Source organism: Xenia sp. Carnegie-2017, unplaced genomic scaffold, assembly GCF_021976095.1.
Source record: "Xenia sp. Carnegie-2017 unplaced genomic scaffold, XeniaSp_v1 HiC_scaffold_23, whole genome shotgun sequence".
NCBI lineage: Eukaryota > Metazoa > Cnidaria > Anthozoa > Malacalcyonacea > Xeniidae > Xenia > Xenia sp. Carnegie-2017.
In genome coordinates, this window is record NW_025813486.1 from 8,629,944 (window position 1) to 8,651,032 (window position 21,089).

The window sequence follows — 21,089 nt, forward strand, 5'->3', positions numbered from 1 at the left end:
TTTAAAGAATCAGCAACATAAACATGATTTGGACCTAACAAATGTTTTTGAATTTACAGTGCTTTTTTGTGAACTAAAGACTTAAAAAGGATCATACTGTTATTGACATGCAACAATATTCGTTCATTTCTTACCTTTATATGAATATTCAGATGACTTTATTCTTGAAAAAGGTGGACTTTTACGATCAAACTAAAACATTATTGAAATGTACATTCTACTAGCGATAAAACAAATTAATATTATCACAACAAGTACAATTAATTAAAATCATAAACTTCGTGCGTTGTTACATTTATAAACATTCATCTTTTTCTACGCCTTAATACACATCATCTCAAAATAAATAAATAAACTACGGCTGTCGTACATATTTTTATCAGTGCTTTTCACGTCATTGCTATTGAAGTGCTGGTGCTAGTCAAAATTGTGCATGTCCGTATAAGACTTTCTGATGGTACTTCTTTTTTTGGTTTTAAAAAGTAAATTTCCTTTCACTGTTAGGACCTTTCTTTCACTTTTGCCGTGCTAACACAAGACGTAAGGAATATGCTTCTCAGCACTTAGTACTTACTTTTAAATTGCTTTTCCCAAACTCAAAAATCTGGTACAAGTATACACGCAAATTGTAATGGCATAGGTCTAAAATTCCGCTGGAGTTTCAAAACTACATACCATGTACGCGACTTTTAGCCTAGCTATAGCACTACAAAACTGATTTCATATATTGATTTTATATATTATCGGTTTGGTAGCATCAGTGATTTAGTTTTGGAATGCATTAATCTGTTTCTTTGTTTCTTATATCAAATTGACAAAAAAATGAAAGAAACTTAAGAAGCTTTTACGGTTTTCAAATCCGTATCTTGACAATTCAGCCTACTGTTATTTTATTTGAGATATTTTTTTATAATCTACCGAGTATGACACGTAACTACATGCAGGTGCGTAGCCAGAACTCTGATACATTTTTTTAGGGGGGGGGGGTATGGCAAACTGCAAACATAATTAATAATAGATCGCATTCCTTATGTGAGAAATTTATGATTTGTTTATTATAAAAAAGGGTTTCTATCATTAACGACTTTTTAAAGGAGTTAACAGACACTCAAGCTTATTAAATTAAAAACATTTATTTTAGAAATTTCACATAAGTCCTGAACTGGTCAAGAATGCCAGAGTTTTTTCAATAAATTGCAAATTTAATTGCTATTTTTGTATGTTTAGCTAAGTTTTTGTATGTGTCGTTCTGCTATAACTGTATATAAACAGCAAGTAGCAGCCTGGTAAATCTACATCCATTTGGCATAATTGCTAAATCTTAAAGAGACTTTCTTAATTTATGGTAAGAATTTATGGGTTAGTCGTCCTAAAGATTTCAAAATAACATGTTGAGTATATTAAGTGTCTACTGCAATTTAAATGAAGTTTTTAATAACACTCGCCCCTGAGAACATATTAGAATTATTCACAGGATGTATACTTAAAAGAAAGTATGTAAATAAATACCTAATGGTTACCTGTTTTGGTGGAGACAAAATTTTATCCAAATCAAGATATATTTTTTCAAGGCAATTATTCAATACATGTCGATCGAAGTTCGTTTGCTCATTAAAGATCTCCAAAATCTTTTTAGACTTTGCGGAGGGATCTGGATACTTTACGTGGTTTGAAGAAATTTCTTTAAATTGGACTGGAGGTATTTCTAGAAGTAAACCTAGTTCAATCCATTCAGTTGCAACTTCCTGACTAACTTTTTCGATTTCCTCTGGTGTAAATTTGGTGTATCTAAGATCATCTAAAGTGGAGTAACAAAAACATGTAACACCAATTTTGTTACACCACATGAGAACATAAACTTGGCGTCAGAATAGGAAAAGAAGAAGTGCAATTACCCACCGTAGCATGGAAACATTTGTCCTATGGTTAATTTACACTAACCTAAACCACATGATAAGATAGTGTTTGTAAGAAAATTGCTAAAAATGAGCACTTTCCTAACTAAAGCTAAGACTTCGTCATTCACGATGATAAACAAGTAGAGGTTCCTCTTGTCTTCCTTCAGAGTATTCATACACCTCCTATTTTTTGTTTTTTCTCTACACTTCTTACGGTGTACATAACTGATCATTGCCTTTACCCTGTCTACGTAGAATGACAAGAATGACATTCTTGTAATCATAAAAAAACAGATAGGATTTTTAGATTTGTCTATTTGTAAAAAATACTACACATCGATCAATTTGTGATCAATGTGAGATGACACACCGAAAACTGTAGTTTAGTACATCAATTTTCGGAGCATAGTTGAGACCAAGTAATTGTTAAGTGTCAGTCGTCTGAATTAAAAATAAAGTTGTTCGTAAAGAGGTAGATTCAAAACTAGAGGATGTACAATAGATCGCTAGATGCAATCGAAGCTACTGACTTTCAAGAAAAAACCATTAAAATGCCTTTTAAATACATCACATTCCCATTCAATGTAAACAATTTATTCAAATCGTATCTACCCATATTGTTTCATCCTTTGTAACACTAATCATTTCGTACTGAAGATGCCATTTTATTAATGCAGAAGCATGTTCGATTATAAAAAATCATCGTTTTTATAATTGTTTTTTAAACTTACTGCTAGTCAGAAATTCTGGTTAAAGTTTCATACTTATGCCATTGCATCCATTTCGTATAAAAACAGTTTAAAATTCGATATTTCATTATTAACATTATTGTCTGACTTCCGTTGTCATGTATGCTCATTGCTCCATGTCATTTTCAAATTTGAAAGCTATACGTAAAAAATATATAATATGAAACAAAATGTTTTCTAGTGTGGACACATTGCTTCTATAACAAGCAAGAAATACAAATGCTTTATTTCTTAAATCATGCATTTTTTAGTCCCAATGTTTAAAAGCCAATAGTCAAATAACCATTTCTATTTCTCATAAAAATGCAGAATATACGACTTCCTCGCACACAAGCGTAAAATTTCAACAGTAAATGTTTACATGTTTCTCTTTCTGTTGCTTTGCCGTAAATCATCTCGAGAAAATATGCAACAACACATCAAAGCATAAAGGTTCCACTTGTCCTCTTTCAGTGCATCTCCTTGGTTTTCCTCTGTACACATCACTCACTGATACCTCCCTCTGCCTTCTACTAACATACTCTACTTTACCTTCACTTATGCATCAGTATGTTGTGTCATAGCAGTTAAACACTCGTCATTTTTGCTTATATTGAATAGTTTACACAAGGTTTGCATTTAATTACTTATGATTTGTAAGTAACAAGGCATGAGTTTTACTTGCCGTCAATATTAGGTTTGCGACGCTCTTTCCTGTCTTCACTTGTTCCTTCATAAAGTCTTGAAGAAGACGATTCCACTTTATGCAAAATCTGTCAATCAAAAAATGGCAAATAAAGAAACAATAAATATTAAAATATCGCTTGTCAAGCGTCAAAGACCTTGTGAAAATTTTCTCGAATTTTGCATGATAGTAAAAGCTGTTTCACGTGAATCACATTCAATGATTTGTTATATAAATATGAGCATGCACCACTCTTATTGACCTTCAAAATCACGTTTTTTACCGTCACTATAGTCTTTTTCGTCACTGGTTATCCACAGTTTCAACTGCAATTCTTTGAAGGACATTAAGTCAGTACATTTAGTGATGAGTTAAATTAAAACAATTAAATTCATAAGACTTGCTCCGATTTCCCCAATGTACAATGAGTTTCGATAGTAAATATGAATCTTGGACGAAAAGGCGAGCAACAAAAATTAATGAATTAAAATTTTACTCATTTATACAAACATATCTGATACGATTAGAGGCAAGCTGACCTGAAGTTAATCAAAAGTTCTGCTTATTGTGAGCTGTGTATAAAACCTTTCATGTATGATTTGAGTGTATTAAAGTTAAAGTTTTCAGAAAATATTTCTATTGTCTAAATTATTTTTTGTTTTATAGCGAAAGATAAAGTAGGTGCCATTGGTGTAAGTCCAGTTCAGAAATACAATGTCATTGTTAAGTGTCAAAGAAGGTGTTTATTTGAATTTACTATAAACGCATAAAATATTTTACATAATGTAATCAACACCTAAATATTCATCATAATGTAATCAACAAATGATTTTTAGAACAATTTGTAGAACAATATTTAAGAAAGCGGATGAATATCATGAAGTTGCTTTCCTTGTCACAAGATGTCACTAAAGTTTTAAAACGAGTGAAGAAAAAACCAGTTAGACCACGAAGATTTTAGACAACTTTGCCAGTGAAATAGTCGTACCCGAGGAATCGAGGAAGAACTTTAGAATGAGCAGAGAATCGCTAAACTCTTTGGCGGAAGATTTAATTTCATACATTGAAGGGAAAAACACTATAATGAGGAAAGCAGTCGACGTTGTGAAGCAAGTAGCCGTCAAATTATATTATTTGAGCGACGAGGGTTGTATGCGGAAAACAGCTAACGCTTTTGGACTGTCACGGCAATCTGTGTCAAAAGTCGTCCGGAAAGTTTGTAAAGCCATAACAATTTATTTTGGTCCAAACTATATTAAACTTCCAAGGACAGAGGAAGAAGTAAATTGTCTGGTAAAATAGTTCCATTGAGCGCACGGTTTCCCTCAATGTTCGGGAGCAATTGACGGAACCGACATAAAAAACAGGCAGCCGAATACAAACTTAACAGATTACATCAATCGTAAGGGTCATTATAGCCTTAATGTTAAGGCTGCTTGTGATTATAATTATTTTTTCGTGGATGTTGTTGTCAAATGACCTGGGAGTGTGCATGATGCTAGAGTATTTTCAAACTCTAGGAGAAGAGAAGGATTCCTTCGCCATTGATTACAATAGAGAGTTTCAACCAGCTGTTATTGCTAACAAGTTCAATACTGATTGCAATGAAAGTGATGGTAAAAAAACAAGAAGGATTTTGAAAAAGTACTTTGATCCTTGAGAATCTGATGTGTTTGAAAAATGTAGAACAATTTGCACAAAAACTTCCTTCTAAATGTACTTATAATACATTGAACATGATAGCTTTTCCAAGATTGACCTTGACACAACATTGATATATTGATTTTTAATTTAATTATGTAGGAAAAGTTTTATTTGAACATAACATCAATCTACTTCGGGTAGTAAAAATTGATGCCCAACATAAAGTTCTGTTTAGAGCCATAGAAAAAGACCAAAAAACAAATTGTAAAATTAAATTTATTGTAACGTTTAGTCTTTAGTCAAGACATCTTCAGACAAATAAAAATAGGATGTTAAGACAAGAAATTATATTTACAAAACGGTGTTAAATTGCTACTAAAGGAGGCGGTGTCAGATGGAAATATGATAAGGAAGTTAAGAAGTAAAATAAAGAGAAATTAAAAAAGCTGTAGACGGAAGTGGTGAATTTTCCATTAGTGCGAGAGATATCAATGTCAAGAAATGAGAGCTTTCTGTTTTGTTCGACTTCAGCTGTGAATGTGATGTTAGGGTGTTGTCGGTTCAGATAGTCAAGAAAGAGAGGGACGTGATCGGAGGAATGAGAAAGTAAAAAACAGAAGTCAACGTAGCGTCGGTAAAGTAGAGGTTTGAATGAAGAAGGACATTTATTAAGCCAGGATTGTTCGTGAAAGGACATGAATATATCAGCAAAGAGAGGGCCAATGGACTGCCCAAAGCCACACCATCAATTTGCTGGTACATTTTCCCGTTAAAAATAAAGTGACAGTTCTTAACAGATAGAGAGAGTAGTTTTTCAAATTCTGTTGCAGTGAGTCCGTTGAAGTACTGGTGGTTGTTAAAAATGCTTTGGATACTATGCGGATGGTTTCGTCAACAGGTATGTTAGTAAATAGGCCTCCTTTAGTAGTAATTTAACACCTTTTTGTAAATATAATATCATGTCTTAACATCCTATTTATTATTTGTCTGAAGATGTCTTGAGTAAAGATGAAGCGTTACAATAGATTTAATTTTACAATTTGTTTTTTGGTCTATTTCTATGGCTCTAATCAGAACTTTATGCTTGGCATTATATTTTATTACACGAATTCGATTTCCGCTCGGCAAGTCTCTCGCTACTATTAATCTACTTAATTATAGGGTTGACTTAATGCTATACATTGTTTCAGATTGTGCTATTAATGCTGTCTTTATGAAAAATAAACTGTGCAAATAGATTTTTGTTCTTTTTATGAATAATTGGATAACACACCTGATTGATCAGGGTATCTTGGCTGTAAAGTGGTCAAGTTGTATTTATCATGACCACTAACTGCGACTTGTGTGCATTGTGCATAACTATTTGAATGTGGATGTGTAAAAGGTAAAGAATTATGTTGAGGGACATATTGTATTGCAAATGAAATATGCTGCATCATTGAATTCAGCATTGCAAATCCGTCAGCAATAAACCCTGTCAGCTGCTCTATGCTGGTAGGTAGTCGTGCCAAGTGTTGTGAATGCTCATGATCCATTTCATCAATTTTTTTTAACATTCTTTTCTTCATTTGCACCTCTTCTCGTGCCAATATTATAAGTTCATTTTCTGATCAGATTTTTCTTTTTAATTTTTCTTGTTTGTAGCCCCTCAGCTTTGCATCAAGCAAATTTTCTTTTCTTTATTTCAGACTCCTGCAGTTCATTAGATGTCTCCATTTTGTCTGTTTCTTGTGAGACATCGCTCTCAAGGATTGTTGATGATATAGGACTCAAAGAAGTTGAAGATGAATTTATTGAGTCAACTGTTATGTCTGCAGACTCAAATCCAGCATTTATTTTGGATGTAGCAAGGGATCCTCCCCATAGCGCTTCACAAACTTCGAAATACAAAAGAACTACCCTTCCATGTCCATTTTTCTTTCCATTATCGACGGCTGCTCTGAATTTGGACTGTATTGCCTTGAGTTTGGTGGTTATTAATACTTTGGTAATATCTTCTTTCTTGTGTGGGAAAATCCTTTCCGATATCCTTGGCGTTTTGTGCGGATGGATATTGCGATTTAAATAAATCAAGTATATCAGAGTACTTGCTCTGACAAGATTCCCAGTCGATGTTCTCAGGGTTTGTTTAACCTTGTACTCCTCCGTAAATATAAGGAGAAGCTCGATATCACCATCCGTCCAAATATAACAATCGACTTTACCTTCTCCTTTTGGTGAAGCCTTTATTTGACTTGGCCATTCTAAATTTTTATTCAAACTCACGAAATCAAACAAACAGAGAGCCCCACGATGCCAAAGGTAAACAGATGTTGCTAAATAGCGCCAAAATTTGGATGCTGCAACAGCTTTATGAATCTCTTGTTACAAGTAAATGCGCATGCTCGGTGCTTATTTTCCTCTGTTTATGCGTATACGTGTGGACAGGTGCAGTATGAAAATTATTGACTAAAACAACTAAAGCTAAGTTTTTCTGGATGCAATGAGGACAACCAATTAAAATTGAATTATAGAAAGCTATTACCAAAATGGAATTAGTTGTTATAAAGCATTATACTTGTTTGTCAGTAGCGTAGCTAGCCCGCATGTTTTAGTCATGCTATGTAAATTTTAGAATAGTAACATTATTTTCATTTCTTTAGAAATCTATTGTTTTTCAGTAAGTGAACACAGAAAAATTAACTTAGCAGGAGCAAAGTTGCGGGCTGGCAACTGTTGTTTATACAATTTTTGTTTTGTCGAAAAAAGCGTTTGATAATGGTTGCAACCACTTTTACTTTAAGCCAGTATTAATCTCAACATGAACATGTTCAATTTCTCACTTAGGTCCACGACCATGCTATTCTTACAACCTAACAACATTCATACTCCTGATCTTGGCAATACACCTCTAGAAAACCTAATTTTAAACCATTCTCACATACCACATGCTATTAAAATTACAAATTACAACGCGCTTGCCCTTCCATAGTCTTATACAAATCTAAAAAGTCTTGACAAGTAAAAAAAGTAATCTTGATAGTTAACATATTCGAAACTTGCGAAATGCTCCTGTAATTAACTAAGAACGTTGACGACAAATGTAAACTAAATTCATATACCGGAAGACTGGGATCACGATAAATAAACATTAAAACAAGGCTGTTCAAGTCTAGAGATTATTGTATGCGACATATATGTACAAAATCAGTATTTCTTTATTTTCAAAAAATCTATTTAGACCATATCATCCCATAGTTTTCAAACTAGATTGGACGCTTTGAAAATATGATTTCTGAATATTGAATGAAGGGGTGTGTAAGGGGTGGGTTAATTGTCTCAAAGCTTTTAAAATAACATGTTGAGTATGTTAAATGTCTATTGCATCGTGTTTTATGTGTAAACGTTAAGTCAATCAGTATTGTTATTAACTCTTGCGAGAAAAATTTAACTGCAATTTAGATGAAGTTCTTCGCTAACACTCATGGCACTCACCCCTGAGAACATATTAAAATTATTTACAGGATGTATCCTTCAAAAAAGTATGTAAATAAATACCTAATGGTTACCTGTTTTGGTGAAGACAAAATTTTATCCAAATCAAGATGTAGTTGTTTAAGGCAATTATTCAATATACGTCGATCGAATTTCTTTTGCTCATTGTTGATCTCCAAAATCTTTTTAGACTTTGCGAAGGGATCTGGATATTTTACGTGGTTTAAATAAATTTCTTTCAATTGGACTGAAGGTATTTCTAGAAGAAAACCAAGTCGAATCCATTCAGTTGCAATTTTCTGACTAATTTTTTCGATTTCCTCAGGTGTAAGTTTGGTGTATCTAGGATCATCTAAAGTGGAGAAACAAAAACATGTAACACCAATTTTGTTACACCACATGAGAACAAAAACTTGGCGTAAGAATGGGAAAAGAAGAGGTGCAATTACCCACCGTTGTATGGAAACATTTGTCCTATGGTTAATTTACACTAAGCCAAACCGTATGAATAGATAGTGTTTGTAAGAAAATTGCTAAAAATGAGCACTTTCCTAACCAAAGCTAAGACTTCGTCATTCATGACAAGGCAGTAGAGGTTCCCCTTGTCTTCCTTCAGTGTATTCATACACCTCCTATTTTTGGTTTTTCTCTACGCTTTTTACCATGTACATAACTGATAATTGACTTCACTCTGTCTACGAAGGCCCTGTTTACATAAGACCGGAAAGAAGTCAAACCGGAATGAAAATTAGAATTTGTTGCATGTTTACATGAGACCGGCACGAAACCTCGAAAAATCCTCATTCGCGGAATGCCATTTTGCAGGCTAATTTTACGCTTGCTAGCCATTTTTACTTTTGTAATTTTCTTTTGTGCGCATGCGTTGATGCCGTTTCAGACCAGTGTGAACATTAATTTGAGTTTACATTGATGCCGGTTCCAATTCATACCGTTCTCAACTCAGTCGGATCAGATTAGCAGGCTTTACTACTTCAGACTGCTCTGAGTCATTTTCGTAACGCTCCCATTTAAACATTTACTATAAATAATATTATGAAAGAGACACGAGCTGGTACCCCGATTTGACTTCGATCCGGTCTTATATAAACAGGGCCATACTCTATTCTATGTCTACCTCTTATTCTTGAAACGTGCTCCTCTTGTGTCTTTTTTATTTACATACATACATGCATTCTGCAAATAATATTCATTCCTTATTTCTATGGATCAATGTCAACAACATTTAAGACAATCTTGCTGCAAATTACAAGGAAGTTCTGCTTAGAAAACACGAGTAATATTTTGCATGTCACGTGGTACCTAAAAACTGTGAACATTGCCTGCATAATCACAGCCACAGTGTAGTGAATATACAGTAGAGCGACTCCATTGATTTTTTTCGTGCAACGCATATCTTATTACGCATGTGATTACAATAGTGGCAGCCAGTCAATTGCTTTTTATGACCAATAGGAATGATAAAATGGCTAACAGCAGCCAATAATATAAATAAATATACAGCAGCAAGTTGCACACGGTAAGCACCTACTGTATATTCCCTATACTGTTCACAGCTCTATCATTTATTTTCACACGGCAAAGACTGTTTTGACTTCAGCAATTTTCGACTATTGATGTGTTCTTAGGGCAGTTTCGTCACACAACTATCTTTTTCAGCCGCTTAGAAATAACAGTCAAAAGGTAAATGATAAAAATTGCTTCTAGTTAATGATCTTGGGGTCACATAAAAAGAATTGGGTAAGCTAAGGCGTAGCTAATTTAAACATTCAATATGACATAAAGTTGAATATGGTGCAAAATTTCACTTCTACTGTGCACGAACCTTTAAAAATATACTTTACTACCAGTTTCATTTTTTTTCATCAATTTTGTATGGCGAGAATTGTTGTTAGAAATACAAAAAGCACATAACGTTTTAAAGATCGTTTCCAACCACACTATTCAGTATTCACATTTTCTAAAGTCGATTGTGATTGACTATAGAAGCTAGCTACTATATAACTAACAGAACCACTGCCATTTATAACATAATTAAAAAAGATATTTGTACCATAAAATTGCCAAAAGAATACTTTAAATTTTTCAAGATAAAACAGTCAACGCTGTATAAGAACATATGATAGAGCTGTCACAATGTACGCAATCTTTACAGTTCGTACCACGTGTCATACGAAAATATAAGTTGCGAAAGTGGTGGATTCCAATCAAACCCATAAAAAACATGTAATATAGATTGCAAAAATACCCTTTGAGATACTTCTCGATTGTAATTAGTCGATTGCAGTGCAGTTTATCTGTAATGATAATATAACAGATTGGATTTTTAGATTTGTCTATATGTAAATAATACTACACATCGATCAATTTGTGATCAAGCTGAGACGACACACAGAAAATTGTAGTTTTGTAGATCAATTTTTGCAGCATAGTTGAGACCAAGTAATTTTAATTAAATGTCAGTTGTCTGAATTAAGAATGAAGTTGCTCGAAAGGAGTTAGATTCAAAACTAGAGGATGTACAACAGATTGCTACATGCAATGGAAGCTGTCGACTTTCAAGATAAAACCATTAAAACGCCTTTTATTTATATCACATTCCCATTTAGTGTGAACAACTTATTCATACCGTATATTTTTATACTGTATCATATTTCGCAATATGAATAATTTCGTACTGAAGATAGCATTTTGTAAATGAAGAAACATGTTTGCTTATAAAAAATCATCATTTTTTTAAATGTACTTTAAACTTGCTGCTACTCAGAAACTATAGTAAAAGTTTCATAAGTATGCCATTGCATAAATTTCGTACAAAAACAGTTTAAAACTCGATATTTCATTATTGTTATTGTTGTCTGACCTCTGTTGTGATGTATGCTCATTGCTCCACTTTATTTTCAAATTTGAAAACTGTGCGTAAAATGTACATAATATAAAACAAAATGTCTTTCTAGTTTGGAAACATTACTTTTATAACAAGCAACAAATACAAATACTTTAATTTATAAATCGTGCATTTTCTTTAGTCCGAATGTTTAAAAGCCATTTGTCATATAGCCATATCTATTTCTCATAAAAATGCAGAATATATGACTTCCTCACACACAAGCGTAAAATTTCAAAAGTAAGTGATTACATGTTTCTCTTTCTGTTGCTTTGCCATAAATCATCTCGAGAAAATAGGCAACAACACATCAAAGCATTAAGTTTTCACTTGTCCTCTTCCAGTGCATCTCCTTGGTTTTTTCCCTGTACACATCACTCACTGACACCTCCCTCTGCCCTCAATTAACATACTCTGCTCTACCTTCACCTATGCATCTGTATATTGTGTTTTGTCATATAACTCAAAAACTAGTCATTTTGCTTATGTTGAATAGTTTACCCGAGGTTTGCATTGAATTAATTGTGATTTAAGAGTAACAAGGCATGAGTTTTACTTGCCTTTAATAAAAGGGTTGCGACGTATATTCCTGGCGGCTCTACTTTCTCTTAGATATAATTCTGAAGGTAAAGGTTTCCATATGGTAATTTTGGTGTCACTATTATCATCTAAAATAGAGTAACAAAAACATGTAAAACCAATTTTGTTACACCACATGAGAACAAAAATTTGGTGTCAGAATGGGAAAAGAAGAGGTACAATTACCCACCGTTGTATGGAAACATTTGGCCTATGGTTAATTTACACTAACCCAAACCGTATGAAAAGATAGTGTTAGTAAGAAAATTGCTAAAAATGAGCACTTTCCTAACTAAAGCTAAGACTTCGTCATTCAAGATGATAAACAAGTTGAGATTCCCCTTGTCTTCCTCAGTGTATTCATACACCTCTTATTTTTGGTTTTTCTCTACGCTTTTTACCATGTACATAACTGATAATTGACTTCACTCTGTCTACGAAGGCACTGTTTACATAAGACCGGAAAGAAGTCAAACCGGAATGAAAATTAGAATTTGTTGCATGTTTACATGGGACCGGCACGAAACCTCGAAAAATCCTCATTCGCGGAATGCCATTTTGCAGGCTAATTTTACGCTTGCTAGCCATTTTTGCTTTTGTAATTTTCTTTTGTGCGCATGCGTTGATGCCGTTTCAGACCAGTGTGAACATTAATTTGAGTTTACATTGATGCCGGTTCCAATTCATACCGTTCTCAACTCAGTCGGATCAGATTAGCAGGCTTTACTACTTCAGACTGCTCTGAGTCATTTTCGTAACGCTCCCATTTAAACATTTACTATAAATAATATTATGAAAGAGACACGAGCTGGTACCCCGATTTGACTTCGATCCGGTCTTATATAAACAGGGCCATACTCTATTCTATGTCTACCTCTTATTCTTGAAACGTGCTCCTCTTGTGTCTTTTTTATTTACATACATACATGCATTCTGCAAATAATATTCATTCCTTATTTCTATGGATCAATGTCAACAACATTTAAGACAATCTTGTTGCAAATTACAAGGAAGTTCTGCTTAGAAAACACGAGTAATATTTTGCATGTCACGTGGTACCTAAAAACTGTGAACATTGCCTGCATAATCACAGCCACAGTGTAGTGAATATACAGTAGAGCGACTCCATTGATTTTTTTCGTGCAACGCATATCTTATTACGCATGTGATTACAATAGTGGCAGCCAGTCAATTGCTTTTTATGACCAATAGGAATGATAAAATGGCTAACAGCAGCCAATAATATAAATAAATATACAGCAGCAAGTTGCACACGGTAAGCACCTACTGTATATTCCCTATACTGTTCACAGCTCTATCATTTATTTTCACACGGCAAAGACTGTTTTGACTTCAGCAATTTTCGACTATTGATGTGTTCTTAGGGCAGTTTCGTCAAACAACTATCTTTTTCAGCCGCTTAGAAATAACAGTCAAAAGGTAAATGATAAAAATTGCTTCTAGTTAATGATCTTGGGGTCACATAAAAAGAATTGGGTAAGCTAAGGCGTAGCTAATTTAAACATTCAATATGACATAAAGTTGAATATGGTGCAAAATTTCACTTCTACTGTGCACGAACCTTTAAAAATATACTTTACTACCAGTTTCATTTTTTTTCATCAATTTTGTATGGCGAGAATTGTTGTTAGAAATACAAAAAGCACATAACGTTTTAAAGATCGTTTCCAACCACACTATTCAGTATTCACATTTTCTAAAGTCGATTGTGATTGACTATAGAAGCTAGCTACTATATAACTAACAGAACCACTGCCATTTATAACATAATTAAAAAAGATATTTGTACCATAAAATTGCCAAAAGAATACTTTAAATTTTTCAAGATAAAACAGTCAACGCTGTATAAGAACATATGATAGAGCTGTCACAATGTACGCAATCTTTACAGTTCGTACCACGTGTCATACGAAAATATAAGTTGCGAAAGTGGTGGATTCCAATCAAACCCATAAAAAACATGTAATATAGATTGCAAAAATACCCTTTGAGATACTTCTCGATTGTAATTAGTCGATTGCAGTGCAGTTTATCTGTAATGATAATATAACAGATTGGATTTTTAGATTTGTCTATATGTAAATAATACTACACATCGATCAATTTGTGATCAAGCTGAGACGACACACAGAAAATTGTAGTTTTGTAGATCAATTTTTGCAGCATAGTTGAGACCAAGTAATTTTAATTAAATGTCAGTTGTCTGAATTAAGAATGAAGTTGCTCGAAAGGAGTTAGATTCAAAACTAGAGGATGTACAACAGATTGCTACATGCAATGGAAGCTGTCGACTTTCAAGATAAAACCATTAAAACGCCTTTTATTTATATCACATTCCCATTTAGTGTGAACAACTTATTCATACCGTATATTTTTATACTGTATCATATTTCGCAATATGAATAATTTCGTACTGAAGATAGCATTTTGTAAATGAAGAAACATGTTTGCTTATAAAAAATCATCATTTTTTTAAATGTACTTTAAACTTGCTGCTACTCAGAAACTATAGTAAAAGTTTCATAAGTATGCCATTGCATAAATTTCGTACAAAAACAGTTTAAAACTCGATATTTCATTATTGTTATTGTTGTCTGACCTCTGTTGTGATGTATGCTCATTGCTCCACTTTATTTTCAAATTTGAAAACTGTGCGTAAAATGTACATAATATAAAACAAAATGTCTTTCTAGTTTGGAAACATTACTTTTATAACAAGCAACAAATACAAATACTTTAATTTATAAATCGTGCATTTTCTTTAGTCCGAATGTTTAAAAGCCATTTGTCATATAGCCATATCTATTTCTCATAAAAATGCAGAATATATGACTTCCTCACACACAAGCGTAAAATTTCAAAAGTAAGTGATTACATGTTTCTCTTTCTGTTGCTTTGCCATAAATCATCTCGAGAAAATAGGCAACAACACATCAAAGCATTAAGTTTTCACTTGTCCTCTTCCAGTGCATCTCCTTGGTTTTTTCCCTGTACACATCACTCACTGACACCTCCCTCTGCCCTCAATTAACATACTCTGCTCTACCTTCACCTATGCATCTGTATATTGTGTTTTGTCATATAACTCAAAAACTAGTCATTTTGCTTATGTTGAATAGTTTACCCGAGGTTTGCATTGAATTAATTGTGATTTAAGAGTAACAAGGCATGAGTTTTACTTGCCTTTAATAAAAGGGTTGCGACGTATATTCCTGGCGGCTCTACTTTCTCTTAGATATAATTCTGAAGGTAAAGGTTTCCATATGGTAATTTTGGTGTCACTATTATCATCTAAAATAGAGTAACAAAAACATGTAAAACCAATTTTGTTACACCACATGAGAACAAAAATTTGGTGTCAGAATGGGAAAAGAAGAGGTACAATTACCCACCGTTGTATGGAAACATTTGGCCTATGGTTAATTTACACTAACCCAAACCGTATGAAAAGATAGTGTTAGTAAGAAAATTGCTAAAAATGAGCACTTTCCTAACTAAAGCTAAGACTTCGTCATTCAAGATGATAAACAAGTTGAGATTCCCCTTGTCTTCCTCAGTGTATTCATACACCTCTTATTTTTGGTTTTTCTCTACGCTTTTTACCATGTACATAACTGATAATTGACTTCACTCTGTCTACGAAGGCACTGTTTACATAAGACCGGAAAGAAGTCAAACCGGAATGAAAATTAGAATTTGTTGCATGTTTACATGGGACCGGCACGAAACCTCGAAAAATCCTCATTCGCGGAATGCCATTTTGCAGGCTAATTTTACGCTTGCTAGCCATTTTTGCTTTTGTAATTTTCTTTTGTGCGCATGCGTTGATGCCGTTTCAGACCAGTGTGAACATTAATTTGAGTTTACATTGATGCCGGTTCCAATTCATACCGTTCTCAACTCAGTCGGATCAGATTAGCAGGCGGTACGACTTCAGACTGCTCTGAGTCATTTTCGTAACGCTCCCATGTAAACGTTTACTATAAATAATATTATGAAAAAGACACGAGCTGGTACCCCGATTTGACTTCGTTCCGGTCTTATATAAACAGGGCCATACTCTATTCTATGTCTACCTCTTATTCTTGAAACGTGCTCTTCTTGTGTCTTTTTTATTTACATACATACATGCATTCTGCAAATAATATTCATTCCTTATTTCTATGGATCAATGTCAACAACATTTAAGACAATCTTGTTGCAAATTACAAGGAAGTTCTGCTTAGAAAACACGAGTAATATTTTGCATGTCACGTGGTACCTAAAAACTGTGAACATTGCCTGCATAGTCACAGCCACAGTGTAGTGAATATACAGTAGAGCGACTCCATTGATTTTTTTCGTGCAACGCATATCTTATTACGCATGTGATTACAATAGTGGCAGCCAGTCAATTGCTTTTTATGACCAATAGGAATGATAAAATGGTTAACAGCAGCCAATAATATAAATATATATACAGCAGCAAGTTGCACACGGTAAGCACCTACTGTATATTCCCTATACTGTTCACAGCTCTATCATTTATTTTCACACGGCAACGACTGTTTTGACTTCAGCAATTTTCGACTATTGATGTGTTCTTAGGGCAGTTTCGTCAAACAACTATCTTTTTCAGCCGCTTAGAAATAACAGTCAAAAGGTAAATGATAAAAATTGCTTCTAGTTAATGATCTTGGGGTCACATAAAAAGAATTGGGTAAGCTAAGGCGTAGCTAATTTAAACATTCAATAAGACATAAAGTTGAAAATGGTGCAAAATTTCACTTCTACTGTGCACGAACCTTTAAAAAATATACTTTACTACCAGTTTCATTTTTTTTCATCAATTTTGTATGGCGAGAATCGTTGTTAGAAATACAAAAAGCACATAACGTTTTAAAGATCGTTTCCAACCACACTATTCAGTATTCACATTTTCTAAAGTCGATTGTGATTGACTATAGAAGCTAGCTACTATATAACTAACAGAACCACTGCCATTTATAACATAATTAAAAAAGATATTTGTACCATAAAATTGCCAAAAGAATACTTTAAATTTTTCAAGATAAAACAGTCAACGCTGTATAAGAACATATGATAGAGCTGTCACAATGTACGCAATCTTTACAGTTCGTACCGCGTGACATACGAAAATATAAGTTGCGAAAGTGGTGGATTCCAATCAAACCCATAAAAAAACATGTAATATAGATTGCAAAAATACCCTTTGAGATACTTCTCGATTGTAATTAGTCGATTGCAGTGCAGTTTATCTGTATTGATAATATAACAGATTGGATTTTTAGATTTGTCTATATGTAAATAATACTACACATCGATCAATTTGTGATCAAGCTGAGACGACACACAGAAAATTGTAGTTTTGTAGATCAAATTTTTTGCAGCATAGTTGAGACCAAGTAATTTTAATTAAATGTCAGTTGTCTAAATTAAGAATGAAGTTGCTCGAAAGGAGTTAGATTCAAAACTAGAGGATGTACAACAGATTGCTACATGCAATGGAAGCTGTCGACTTTCAAGATAAAACCATTAAAACGCCTTTTATTTATATCACATTCCCATTTAGTGTGAACAACTTATTCATACCGTATATTTTTATACTGTATCATATTTCGCAATATGAATAATTTCGTACTGAAGATGGCATTTTGTAAATGAAGAAACATGTTTGCTTATAAAAAATCATCATTTTTAAATGTACTTTAAACTTGCTGCTACTCAGAAACTATAGTAAAAGTTTCATAAGTATGCCATTGCATAAATTTCGTACAAAAACAGTTTAAAACTCGATATTTCATTATTGTTATTGTTGTCTGACCTCTGTTGTGATGTATGCTCATTGCTCCACTTCATTTTCAAATTTGAAAACTGTGCGTAAAATGTACATAATATAAAACAAAATGCCTTTCTAGTGTGGAAACATTGCTTTTATAACAAGCAACAAAAAGAAATACTTTAATTCTTAAATCGTGCATTTTTTTAGTCCGAATGTTTAAAAGCCGTTTGTCATATAGCCATATCTATTTGTCATAAAAATGCAGAATATATGACTTCCTCGCACACAAGCGTAAAATTTCAAAAGTAGATGATTACATGTTTCTCTTTCTGTTGCTTTGCAATAAATCATCTCGAGAAAATACGCAACAACACATCAAAGCATTAAGGTTTACTTGTCCTCTTTTAGTGCATCTTCTTGGTTTTTCTCTGTACACATCACTCACTGCCACCTCCCTTAACCCTCTATTAACATACTCTACTTTAGCTTCACCTATGAATCAGTATGTTGTGTTTTTTTTATACCACTCAAACTCTCGTCATTTGGCTTATGTTGAATAGTTTACCTGAAGTTTGCATTCAATTACTTATTATTTGTGAGTAACATGAGTTTTACTTGCCGTCAATATTAGGGTTGCGACGTTCCTTCCTGGCTTCAATTTTTCCTTCATAAAGTCTTGCAGAAGACGCTTCCAATGGCTTCAAGATCTGTCAAATCAAAAAATGGTAAATAAAGCAATAATAAATATTAAAATATCACTTGTCAAGCGTCAAAGACCTTGTGAAAATTTTTGTGACTTATGCATGATACGAAAAAGCTGTTTCACGTGAATCACATTCAATGATTTGTTAGCACCACTCTTATTGACCTTAAAAATCAGGTTTTTCACCGTCTCTAAAGTCACTGTTTATCCCCAGTTTCAACTGCAATTCTTTGATAGACATAAAGTCAGTACATTTAGGAATGAGTTAAACTAAAACAATTGAGTGCATAAGAGTTGCTCCGATTTCCCTAATGTAGAATGAATTTCGATAGTAAATGTGCATTTTGGACGAAAAGGAGAGTAACAAAAATTAATGAATTATGATTTTACTCATTTATCCAAACATATCTGATAAAATTAGAGGCAAGCTGACCTGTATTTAATCAAAAATTCTGCTTATTGTTAGCTGTGTATAAAGTCTTGTACGCATGATTTGAGCGTATTAAAGTTAAAGTTTTGAGAAAATATTTCTCTTGTCCAATTAAATTATTTTTTATTTTATAGCGAAAGATTTAGTAGGTTCCATTGGTATAAGTCCAGTTCAGAAATACAATGTCATTTTTAAGTTTCAAAGAAGGCGTCAATTGATTTCACTATAGATGCATAAAAATTTTATATAACCTCATCAACATCTAAGTATTCATCATAATGTAATCAACAAATGATTTTTAGAACAATTTGTAGAACAATATTTAAGAAAGCGGATGAATATCATGAAGTTGCTTTCCGTGTTTTAAGATGTCACTAAAGTGTTAAAACGAGTGAAGAAAAAACCAGTTAGACCACGAAGATTTTGGACAACTTTGCCAGTGAAATAGTCATACCAGAGGAATCGAGGGAGAACTTTGGGATGAGCAGAGAATCGCTAAACTCTTTGGCGGAAGAATTAAGAAGGGAAAAACACTATAATGAGGAAAGCAGTCGACGTTGTGAAGCAAGTAGCCGTCACATTATATTATTTGAGCGACGAGGGTTGTATGCGGAAAACAGCTAACGCTTTTGGACTTTCACGGCAATCTGTGTCAAATGTCGTCCGGAAAGTGTGTAAAGCCATAACAATTTATCTCGGTTCAAACTATATTAAACTTCCAAGGACAGAGGAAGAAGTGAATTGTCTGGTAAAAAAATACCATTGAGCGCACGGTTTCCCTCAATGTTTGGGAGCAATTGACGGAGCCCACATAAAAAATAGGCAGCCGAATGCAAACTTAACAGATTACATCAATCGTAAGGGTCGTTATAGCCTTAATGTTCAATAATCTGCTTGTGATTATAATTATTGTTTCGTGGATGTTGTTGTCAAATGGCCTGGGAGTGTGGAAGATACTAGAGTATTTTCAAACTCTAGGAGAAGAGAAGTATTCCTTCGCCATTGATTACGATAGAGAGTTTCAACCAGCTGTTGTTGCTAACAATTTCACCACTGATTGCAATGAAAGTGATGGTAAAAAAACAAGAAGGATTTTGACCAAGCAAAGAGAAATTAAAAGAGGTTAAGTGGAATGGCGTTTCCTTGCACATTAAGTGATGGCTTGTACTTATTGATTAGAAGGCTTTCATGAATGGAGAGTTCATAAGAATCGTTAGAAGAGGAGATTATTTTAAAGTCGTCTAAGTTGGGGGTGTGTCCAGTTGCGTTAATGTGAGCAAAAATGCTTGATAACACATGGTGGGAAACTTGGTTGCCCGTAAGGGGGGATATATTCCCAAGTGCTCCGAAAATCTGGTGTGTAGATGACGTGTGATTTGACCCACATACGAGGCGTTGCAGCTTCGACACCTGAATAAATAGACTACACCAGATCTCAGAGGTTTGGGAATTTTGTCTTTAAAGGGGAAGTAAGAAGAGATACGTTGGGTAAGGGCGGAAAACAAATTTAATAGATATATGTGGGAAAGCTGCAGCACAAAGGCTATTGATTTGTGTGCGAATTTGGAGGGAGTGTATGCCGGTGAAAGGAACACAAAAATGGATGGGTATTTTGTGAGCAGTCAAGACAGGTGTTTTAGGGGAAAGGTGTTGTTAAGGAAGCGACGTGTGATTTGGTCAATTATACGTGAAGGAAAACCGTTTTTGGTCAGTGACTTTCTGGTAAATTCGAGTTGTGTATGAAAATTTTCGTAAGTAGAACAAAGGTTGAAAATGCGGTGAAGTAAGCACGAGACTAGTGCAAGTTTGTAAGTAAGTGGGATGAAGCTGTGGAAGTTGGTGAAGAGGCCAGTGAAAGTAGGTTTGCGGTAGACGGAAGTGGTAAATTTTCCATAAGTGCGAGACATATCAATGTCAAGAAATGAGAACTTTCTGTTTTGTTTGACTTCAGCTGTGAATGTGATGTTAGGGTGTTGTCGGTTCAGATAGTCAAGAAAGAGAGGGACGTGATCAGAAGAATGAAAAAGTAAAAGACAGTCGTCAACGTAGCGTCGGTAAAGTAGTGGTTTGAATGAAGAAGGGGATTTATTAAGCCAGGATTGTTTGTGAAAGGACATGAATATATGAGCAAAGAGAAGGCCCAATGGACTGCTCAAAGCCACACCATCAATTTGCTGGTACATTTTCCCGTTAAAGATAAAGTGACAGTTCTTAACAGTTAGAGAGAGTAGTTTTTCAAA

The 21,089-nt window shown here is 33.9% G+C and overlaps 1 protein-coding gene and 1 long non-coding RNA gene across 4 annotated transcripts in view; one reads left to right on the forward strand and one right to left on the reverse strand.

Annotated features, from left to right (window-relative positions):
* Positions 1–21,089, reverse strand: part of LOC124449811 (serine/threonine-protein kinase/endoribonuclease IRE1-like) — a 97,793-nt gene that overhangs the window by 17,334 nt on the left and 59,370 nt on the right. For all 3 annotated transcript variants that reach the window (XM_047000716.1, XM_047000718.1, XM_047000717.1), the window contains 3 exons: positions 18,336–18,423; positions 8,504–8,781; positions 3,312–3,399 (listed from right to left, as the gene is read on the reverse strand). In XM_047000716.1, the coding sequence (XP_046856672.1) occupies positions 3,312–3,399; positions 8,504–8,781; positions 18,336–18,423 (454 nt within the window). The remainder of the gene's footprint in view (positions 1–3,311; positions 3,400–8,503; positions 8,782–18,335; positions 18,424–21,089) is intronic.
* Positions 5,814–20,861, forward strand: LOC124449813. The gene is made up of 2 exons (XR_006949609.1): positions 5,814–5,853; positions 20,801–20,861. It is a non-coding gene; the product is annotated as an uncharacterized LOC124449813 (long non-coding RNA).